Raw genomic sequence first — 10,160 nt, 5'->3', positions numbered from 1 at the left:
TCATGGGTACTGTAGCTGTGTTTGTCAAACAATTCCTGCTCAGAGAGGTCGGAAATGAGGAAATTTTTCAAAGTTCAAATGTGGTTAGCTGATTGTCACGTGGGTCTAGGCCTCATTGACAGTGATTCCAGATCCTTCTCTCGTGGAGCTAGTAAGTCATTTTTGCAGCTTCACTGTTGTAGCAGGGTCTCTCCGTCAAAGGTGATGCTGTGTGCTGAGTCCATTCAGAGTTTCCACTCTTCACCAAGAGTTCTATCTCCTGAAAGTTCTGGAGTCTTTGAATGTCTTTGTCCTAAAAGTTGGGGAAAGATTTAAGTGATTCTGGGTGCTATGTGAAGTCACTAGAATAAGTGACATTGGCCATTTCAGGGTCTTTGTCTCCATGATGAATCGTTAGCAGTTGGTTTATTTTTAAAATTTTAGTTTTTTTTTTTTTTAAAAGATTTATTTATTATGTATACAGTGTTCTGTCTGCATGTATGTCTGCAGGCCAGAAGAGGGCGCCAGATCTCATTACAGATGGTTGTGAGCCACCATGTGGGTGCTGGGAATTGAACTCAGGACCTTTGGAAGAACAGCCAGTGCTCTTAACCTCTGAGCCATCTCTCCAGCCCTAAAATCTTAGTTTTTAAGACGAGCTCTCTATGTAATCTTAGCTGGCCTAGAACTCAGATCCATCTGCCTCTGCTTCTTCAAATGCTGGCATTATCAAGGTGTATGCCCTTAAGCCCAGCTCAAACTTATTTTTCCTATTAAAGCTGTCTGGAAATTATGATTATCTTGTGACTTAATGGTAGTTTACAAAGAGTACATCAATGAGATATCAATAAAAATTGTCAGAGGCATTGGGGGTGGGGGATGTCCTGGAACTTATAATGTAGACCAGGCTGGCCTTACAGAGATCCGCCTGCCCCTGCCTCCCAAGTGCTAGGGATTAAAGGTGTGTGTCATCACACCCAGCTAGGAAAAAAAGATTCTTAAGAAATGAAATTTGGTGTTAAAACTTGAGATCTAGCCGGGCGGTGGTGGCGCACGCCTTTAATCCCAGCACTCGGGAGGCAGAGCCAGGCGGATCTCTGTGAGTTCAAGGCCAGCCTGGGCTACCAAGTGAGTTCCAGGAGAGGCGCAAAGCTACACAGAGAAACCCTGTCTCGAAAAACCAAAAAAAAACAAAAAAAAAACAAAAAAAAAACTTGAGATCTGCATTTTCAGCCTGGAAAAAAAATTCAAAGAAACATCATTTCTGGGGATTGCAAAGGTGGACCTTCCTAAGCGGTAAGGGCGGGCCGCGTTCCAGTCTGAGGACAATGCTGTCTTTTTATCAGCCAGTCAGTGTTGCAGAGATTGGCAGAGCTAAATATAAAAGTCTTAAATTGGGGTGTCACTTGTCACTCAGGTGTTTAAGAAGTGTCTGAACTAGATTTGTGGAACCAGCAGAAATGTGACTCAGAGTGGCCAAGCTGCCTTGTGTCTCTCCTATAGGCAGTCTCTACCAACTTGAACTCTGCATGGTACATGAAAACGAAACAATTGGCTTTGTGTGACATCATTTTCCCGTAGAATTATGTGCTTGGTGGTGTGTGGCGTACCTTCTAAGCAGTGTGTTCGGCAGCTTCCTCAACTTGTCCACTTGCTCTGGGTGGATCCCCAGTTCACAGCAGCTCACTTGTAGTAGGTTCTGATAACTCAGTTCTTGTCTGTGCAGTTCAATTTCAATGAAGTCATTTTCCTTGGAGTTGTGAATTCTTACTTTAAGCACCAGCTCTGATCACCCATAAATTCAAACATAGGTTTTTAGATAAAATACCCATTTTAAAGATTGTTCACATTATCAGTCATCACAGCAAAGATGCCCCTAAAAACCTTGGAGCTTTTTGAGCTGGGACTTTAGAGTGCTGGGCTGACCTGAGTTGTGTGCCCCTGTCAGATCTACTATAAACAGGAAGCTTGCAGTTTGGTGCCAGCCAGCGCTCAAGGGCTGTTTTTAATATTTTGAAAAAAGATTTAAGTGTCTGTTTGAATACCTTGTGTGTGCAGGTGCCTGTGGCCAAAGCATGCTGGATGCTCTGGAGCTGGAGTTATAGGCAGTTGTGAGCTACCAGATGAGAACCTAACTGGGTTCCTGGAAGAGCAGCACTCAGCTTACTGAGCCTTCTCTCCAGCCTCTGTTTATCCTTGGAAGCCCTTAAAGTCCTGCTTCAGCTTTCCAAGAGCTAGAATTGCAGGCATGCACACCACACTTAGCTAATTCCTTTCTTGTGGTTGGGGATCTGGAGCGTTAAGTACATGTATCAGTCTACCCTGAGCTTATATTTTCAGCCCATAGGAAGAGATTTAAAACATGCGCTGTAGGGCTGGAGAGATGCCTCGGTGGTTAAGAGCACTGGCTGCTCCTCCAGAGGACTTGGGTTCATTCCTAGCACCCACCAACCGTCTGACTCCAGTCCTAGGGGATCTAGTGCCCTCTTCTGGCCGCTGAGGGCACCAGGCGTACACATGGTGCAGATACACATGTAGAAAGAGCACCTGTACATATAAAAGTAAAATACACAGTGGGTATTTTAATGCATTGGCAATGTGTACTTAGTTGGCCATTTGAGAAGTTACTGGGAAATATGTGTATTGGGCAAGGTACCAATCACGGTATGATTCTTATGGCATCCCTTAAGAGCTAGGATGAGTCAATGTCTTGTGGGACTATGGCATTGAGTGTGAATCTTGTCAACTTCCTATCTCAAGGACAGTATGAACTAGAACTCCACTGCGCAGACCACGTGGTGAGCACAGCTCTACAACATGGTCCTTACCTGCACCCACAGTGCGAGCTTTGCCGTCACACGCGTCAGTCAGCAAGTGTGGATTCGTGCCTTGACTTCCTTCACCTGGCGGAGAATTGGGAAGGAGATGGGCTGAGAAGCAGCAGTCCCCAGCACTTGTCTCCGCTTCCTGCCTCCCACTGCCCTTCCACAGGCAGGCCAGGGAAAGGACAGTTCATTTTAATCTTGATAATAAAGTTTATTTTATTTCCAGGTGGGGCATGCCACAGTGTGTGTGTGTGTGTGTGTGTGAAAGGTCAGAGCACACCTTTAAGTGGGACTCAGTCTTAGTCTTGTGTGGCAAGTAGTCATCCCATAGACCCTAGTTTTGATCTTGAGTGATTTTTCTTAATTACCAGCCAAATCATGAAAGGAAGCCAATTCTATATTTTAAAGTGGTGCCTAGTCTGGGAAAGAAATATTTATAATCTGTGCCTTTAACTTTTTCCTGGTATTTTTGGTATGCAATGTTTTATGTTGCTCTCTAGCAAAGCTATATAATAGAAAGGAAAGACGTATTAGAAATCTTCCTTAGAGGAAGATGAATCGCTGAGTTCAAGGATAGCCAGGGCTACACAGAGAGACCCTGTCTCAAAAAACCACCACCACCACCAACAACAACAAAAGCAAACACTTGAAGGAACTGGGAGTAGGGTAGGGTGGTGCACATCTTTAATCCCAGCACTTAGGAGGCAGAGGCAGGTGGATCTCTGTGAGTTTGAGGCCAGTTTAAGCTACAGAGAGTTCCAGGACAGCCAGGGCTACACAAGGAAACCCTGTCTTAAAAAACCTTGAACAGCCGGGCGGTGGTGGCGCACACCTTTAATCCCAGCACTCGGGAGGCAGAGCCAGGCGGATCTCTGAGTTCGAGGCCATCCTGGGCTACAAAGTGAGTTCCAGGAGAGGCGCAAAGCTACACAGAGAAACCCTGTCTCAGAAAAAAAAACAACAACCTTGAACAGCTGAGGAAATTGCTCAGTGGTATAGCACTTACCTGTCATGCCTGAGTCCCTAGGTTCAGTCCCCACCACAGAGTAACAATGAAACTCCAAAGACATGAATGAGTCTTTACAGTAGAAGAGGCAGATGATAATAAGGGAAATTGCAGTGTTGCCCAGGTGAGGTAAAGGCAGAACACAGTACTTAACAGTATGGAAGTGAAAATGAATAATTTCAAGCCAACAGCTCTAGAACACTAAATCTGAAGCCTTGGGTTTCTCCAAACGCAAGCCCTACTTGTACAGCAGTGTCAAATACTCCCAGCAAGGAGACTGCCCTGCCCAGCACAGCCTCCTCACACAGCAGTAATGTCCCTTTCTTCAGCACACAGGGATTGACAGGTTTTGTCTGTCCTTCCAACCTCAGCCATGGAGATGACTCAGCCCTGTGTCCCGGAGGCTGAGGCTTCTGTCTGAAAGCAGCACCTCAAGACACCAGTTTGTAAGTGGACTGTGCTAACTCATCCAGGAACTTTTCCAAGTCTGACTGGGAGGGGACAAATTCAGGCCTGAATTCTAACTTTGACACAAGTTCTGACACTTTGGGCAAGGTATGAAACCTCTCAGCCTATTTTCTAATCAGGAAAATGAAGCTAAGAAGCCCTACCTCATGGGGTGGTGAGAAGAAAAAGATGCTCATAGGGTCCTCCTAGCACTAGTTACCAGATAGTGCTGGCTGCTGCTTGCATTTGTATAGTTGATGCAGGGACAGAAGCCTTTCAGTTCTCTGCTCATGACTGGCCCACTGCCTACAGCACTGGCCACTACCTTCTGAACACTGCCCTCTGCCGCCATTCCCCTTGAGGACTGTTAGAAACAGGATCCGCTCACCTGCCAGCTTCTCCTCGATGTCCTGTTCAGGCTCCTCCATGACAGATGAGTGGCTCCTCTCAAGTTACGTGTAAGCTCACAACCAAATAAGTGTTTCCTGGCGTCTCAACCTAAGTGTGGGGGGTAAGGTAGTGTGTTCATCTGTCACCGGCCTTGTAAAATGGGCAAGGTCTTGTTTATTGCTAAGTACACAGGCTTAGGTGTGCCATGTGACTTGTATAGCATGCTGCAAGTGAAGTGAGACTGAAGTTGAAGCTTCACCTTCCCTCCTAGGCTGTGACTCCTGGATACAATGCACAGGAGGAACAGTTGGGTGGGAATGGAGCCCTTAGCTCTGGCCTGAGTACCAGGGACCAGCCAGGCACCCCAGAACCCTCCACCAGAGTCAAGCTTCCCTTGGAAAAGATTTGTGGATCTATATCAGGGATAAATGTCAAACCCTTGATTCCTGGAAGTGAGCATTCCCTCCCGGCCCATCCCTCCTCAGTTGCTATGCATGGCTGGAAAGAAGCTGGAAGCCCCTGGCCATACCTGGGCAGGCTGTTTTGTGAATGTGATCCCTTGATTGCAAGCATCAAAGTGCAAGAGGTGGGCTGGGGCAGGAGACTTGGTGAAGGGTGGGTGGGGCAGGGCAAAGTCCCCAGTGAGGCTGCTGTACCAAGCTCTCAAAAGCAAACTTCGAAGCAGGAGGAGCGTGGACTGAGACCATATGTGTGGGTGACTGACGTTTAACATCTCTGTAACAGAAGACAGCAAATGGACAGTCCATCCAGTGAGCTGAGTGGTCTTCAGCCTCCAAACACCGGAGGATCCTAGAGGTTGCAGATGATATGCACACCTACTGCAGGAAACTGGTGCCTGGCCTGCCACCCTACCAGGAGTCCGAGTTAGGCGGTCTTCAGGGGTGCCAGTAGGCACTCGGATGGTTAAAGTCCTCTGATTGTATTGCACAGCTATGGTTGAAAATCATTGATTTAGCCAAATTGCTTAAGGAGCAAATGAGGGAAAGTGGTCCAAGGAAATGAAATGCTTACTGACAGTCATGTGGCCAGCTAGGCACAGGCTGGCAATAGACTTGGGTGGCATGGCTGCCTCCCCACCATGCTGATGATGTCTTCCTGTGAGGAACGAGGAAGGTAGGAGTGACGGACAGGAGGAGGTAGGTCTGCCTGGCCTGACCTGAGCATAGATATGGAAATGTACTTTGGCCCGCTGGGCTGCCAAGGTGTGGTGAGCTGAGCCATAAACAGGCATCCTGAATCGCCCCACCTGTTGGAACAGGCTCGGGCACAGGAGCTGCAGCTGGTACACTGAGGTAAGCCTCTGTCACATTGCCGTCACATACTGTGGTGTCTTTTCCGTTTTTTTCCTAACCATTGTTGCAGGGTTTTTTGTTTTGTTTTTGTTTGTTCCTTATACATTTTTCTTTTAAAAGTGTGAGTGCTTTGGATCGAGCTTCCCTGCCCGTGGCTTGTAAACAAACAGAAATAAACCATGCTGTTGCATTCTGTGTATTAAGGGCAGGTAAGATGTGGATCAGTAGGTAAAAGAGCCACCAAGCCTGACAACCTGAGTTCAATCTCCTGAACCCAGCTAAGGATGAAAGAGAACCAACTCCATATGTTTACCCTGAGCTACACCCCCAGCCCAGGGGACAATTCTTTATGGGTCTTCACATGCATTTTGGCAGAGTGCAGAGAGTGGCTGCCTTTTTCCACGCCGGTCTTTCTTTTTCTTTTTCCCTGATACAGGGTTTCTCTCTATTGCCTTGGCTGTCCTGGAATTCACCCAGGCTGGCCTCAAACTCAGCAATCCTCCTGCCTCTGCCTCCTGAGTGCTGGGATCAAAGGTGTGTGCCACCACTGCCTGGCTCCACACAGGTTTTTCAAGGATGTTTGTACCAATCAGCCTTGGAAGGCAGACAATGCTCTCCTGACCCCATATAATAAAGACAATGTCTTTTGGGGAAGCAAAGATCAGGCAGCATGTGAACACACACACACACACACACACACACACACACACACGCACACACAAAATTAAACTCAGAGATGAGGCAGCGAGGTGACTTTGCAGTATCGGTGCTTGCTGTGAAAACCTGCAACCCAAGCTCCATCCCTGGAAGCCACATAAATGTGCAAGGAAAGGAGTGACTTGTGTAAGTTGTCCTCTGACCTCTCTGCACACACTGTGGTACACTCATGCCCCCACACATCATGCTCATTGGAACGATAATAACTTTTCAAGATTATTTTCTTGTACCCTAGGTTCTGCCTCTGGAAGCTGTTTATTATTATTCCTATCTTTATTATTTACTTAGAGACAAAGTCTAATGTATCCCAGGCTGGCCTCCAGCTCCCTATGTAGTTGAGAATGACCTTGAACCTATGACCCTCTGGCCTCCTCCTCCCAAGTTCTGGAATCCCAGATCCCAGACCACCACCCCTGAGTTAGGTGGGGGTGGGGAACGAACCCAGGACTTTGTGCATGCTGGACAAGCACTCTGCCAACCTCACTACGCCTCCGGCCCTGCTGCTGTTTCAGCTATTGTACATAGTATTGGGGGGGGGGAGAAGGTTTTTTGTTGTTTTGGGGGGGCGAGTTTTGAGACAGGGTTACTGTGTAGTTTTGGTGCCTGTCCTGGATCTTGCTCTGTAGACTAGGCTGGCCTCAAACTCACGGAGATCTGCCTGGCTCTGCCTCCAGAGTGCTGGGATTAAAGGCGTGCGCCACCACCGCCCGGCAGGGGGAGGGGGAAGATTTAACGGCAGGAAGGATGTTTGGAGGCAACTAGTTCGGTAAGCAGCCTCGTAGCACCTTCTGCATCCCCCGTGTGGTGTGGAAAAGAGAACTGGGGAGTCTTGGTGACCCTACAAGGTCCAATGGTGTGGAACCACTGAGCCCCAAAAGCCTCTTTGATGAATCTAAGGCCAACACAGTTTCAGATCTGATAAACAATACAGGGAAAAAACTCAACTCCAGAAAACACGAGTTTGTTGAGTTTGGAGATGAAGTCTTCCTGTAAAAAGCCCATCGTTCCAGCTGGGGGTGCTGTTGGGAGGTTATTGGGTCTTGGGTATGCTAAATATGGGGTTAGGCCCAGTTGGAGGAAGTGGATCAGGAGGTGAGGGCCGGGTCCCTCCTAGGCCTCTCCAGTCATCTAGGCTCCCTGGCTGCCATGAGGGAACAGCTTTGCCCAGGCCCCTCCGCTTGATGTTTTGCCTGAACACAGTCCCACAGTGGTGGTGCCACAGGAACTCGAATGTGGCCTCTGAAACGGGAAGCCCGAAGACATCTCTCCTCACTTGTTTGTCTCAGGTATTCTGCCACGTTGACAACAACTGAAAGAAAAAACAAACCCTGATGTCTGCCTCGTAGGAAATAAAGACTGAACCAACTCAAAGGTGCTCAAGTCCTTGCGGCCTTCACACACAGAAACAACAGACTCAGCACAGAAAGACCTATACAGCTTGTCAGATTCCCTCCAAGGAGGGGTACAATCAGCCCCAAGATAGAGAATTATAGGTTCTTTTATGGGCTGCATCAGTATTTCAGGTTGTGGCTCTGGCGTCTTCTGGCTGATTCCTCATTGAGGCCCACATTTCCAGACCCTTGCCTACCTAAACACCTGTGTAAGTCTCTACAGGGAAATTCTTAGGTACAAGATCACTGGGCTGAAGGAAGGGCACACGGTGTCCATGTTGATAGAGCGTCATGGTGGTTGTTTCTGTATCTTATTTTCTTTTTGTTCTTGAGGGTGTTTTTACTTGCATTTAAAGAGTCTCCCCCTGCCCCCTGAGAATGAAGAGGTGATTTATTGGTTAAGAACACTTGCTTCACAACCATGGGGACCAGAGTTTAAACCCAGGTTTCCACATGACAAGACAGACATTCTACACGCTTGTAACCCCAGCTCTGAGGAGGGCAAAGACAGGTGGATTGATGAGGCTTGCTGGCATCCCATCGAGCTGGCAGAAAAGTGAGTGCTGTGGAATAATCCTGTACACTGAAAATGTGTTGCCCTCATTGTTAATAAAAAGCTGATAGGCAGGATTTTCGGAGCAGAGAGAATGCTGGAAAGAAGGACGGAGTCTGAGGAGTCTCGAGCCAGATGCAGAAGAAGCAACATGGGAAGTTCATAGGTGAGGTAAATGACCTCGGGGTAGCACATATAGAAACGGGTTAATTAAGTTATAAGAGCTAGCTAAAAATGAGCCTAAGCTATTGACCGAGCACTTAAAATTAATATTAAGTCTCTGTGGTTATTTGGGGATTGACTAATGGGACAGAAAAGTCTGTCTACAAGTGAGACCCAGGTTCAGGGAGAGATCCTGCCTCAGAGGAGTAAGCAGAGACTGGGAAGGACAAGAGGACACTACCACATCCTCTTGTCTCCATGCATGTGTGTATGTTTATGTGTGTACCTGTGATCGCAGGTGTCCACAGAGGCATCACATCCCTTGGAGCTAGAGCTACAGCTGGTTGTGAGCCACTCTGTGGGTTCTGGAGATTGAACTTAGGTCTTAGGTCCTCTGCAAGAGCAAAATGCTTACCAGGGTATGGTGGCACACCCATTTAATCCCAACAGAGCCAGAGGCCAGCCTGGTCTACATAGTTCCAGGACAGCCAGAGCTATCTCTCCTCCCCGCCTCCCCCCAAAAAATCTTTGTAAGGTGATTAATACGACATAAACTTTGCTTGATGTATCTTGCAGTATCAGGGATCAAACTTGGAGCCACATGCATGTTGGACTAGCACTCTACCACTGACCTAGCCCTCCAGCCCATACTGACCCATTTTAAAGTATTCAGGCTTTTTCCCCCTCCTGCATGCACAGGCTTGTGCAACATTCACTGAGATCTTGTTTCAGAATTGTTTCCTCACTCTGACATAATATCCTGTGTTTATTCTCTATTACCTGTTACATGTCATTTCCCTTGCTCGTCCTGATAGTGTATCATCTACCTTCGGTACCTATGGATTTGTCTGTTCTGGACAGCTCATGTCTCTGGAGTGATATGTAACTTTTCCTGTGTCTGACTTTTTTCACTTAGCATAGTGTTTTCAAGACTCGTCCATGCTACAGTTTGGATCAGTATTTTGTTTCCATAAATTGATGGAGATTTGTTTTGGTCCTATGGTGATATTTTATTTGTACTGAAATGTGATTTCATTTGTATGTTAATAAATAAAGTTGCCTGGGGGTCAGAGCTAATAGCAAGCCATAGCAGAAGCTGGGTGGTGGCGGCACACACCTTTAATCCTAATCACATGACAGGCAGATCTCTGTGTGTCAAGGATACAGCCAACATGGAGACACACGCCTTTAATCTCAATACTAACCATAGAAGACCTGGAGGTCTGTATAGACAGGCAGTGACGAGGAGGTCATGAGGAGGTCATGTGGTTGGGTTTACAACCAATGAGAAGGCAGAACAGAAAGTCAATAAAAAGACAGATACACAGGAAGTAGTCGCTTGCTGAGGGGAAGGACAGTAGCGACAAGAAAGGTTTT

The 10,160-nt window shown here is 47.2% G+C and overlaps 1 protein-coding gene across 1 annotated transcript; it reads right to left on the bottom strand.

Annotated features, from left to right (window-relative positions):
- On the bottom strand, window positions 1–4,685 carry Ankrd40cl (ANKRD40 C-terminal like). Its single transcript, XM_059270710.1, has 4 exons — window positions 4,646–4,685; window positions 1,590–1,749; window positions 1,265–1,268; window positions 1–292 (listed from the first exon to the last, which is right to left on the bottom strand). Exons 1-4 carry the CDS (start codon window positions 4,683–4,685, stop codon window positions 149–151), a joined length of 348 nt encoding a protein of 115 aa, XP_059126693.1. The 3' UTR covers window positions 1–148.
- Between the last annotated feature and the right edge of the window lie 5,475 nt (window positions 4,686–10,160).

Source organism: Peromyscus eremicus, chromosome 8a (assembly GCF_949786415.1).
Source record: "Peromyscus eremicus chromosome 8a, PerEre_H2_v1, whole genome shotgun sequence".
In the NCBI taxonomy this organism is placed as follows: domain Eukaryota; kingdom Metazoa; phylum Chordata; class Mammalia; order Rodentia; family Cricetidae; genus Peromyscus; species Peromyscus eremicus.
The sequence above is the reverse complement of the archived record's forward strand: the minus strand, read 5'-3'. Positions and strand labels throughout refer to the sequence as shown.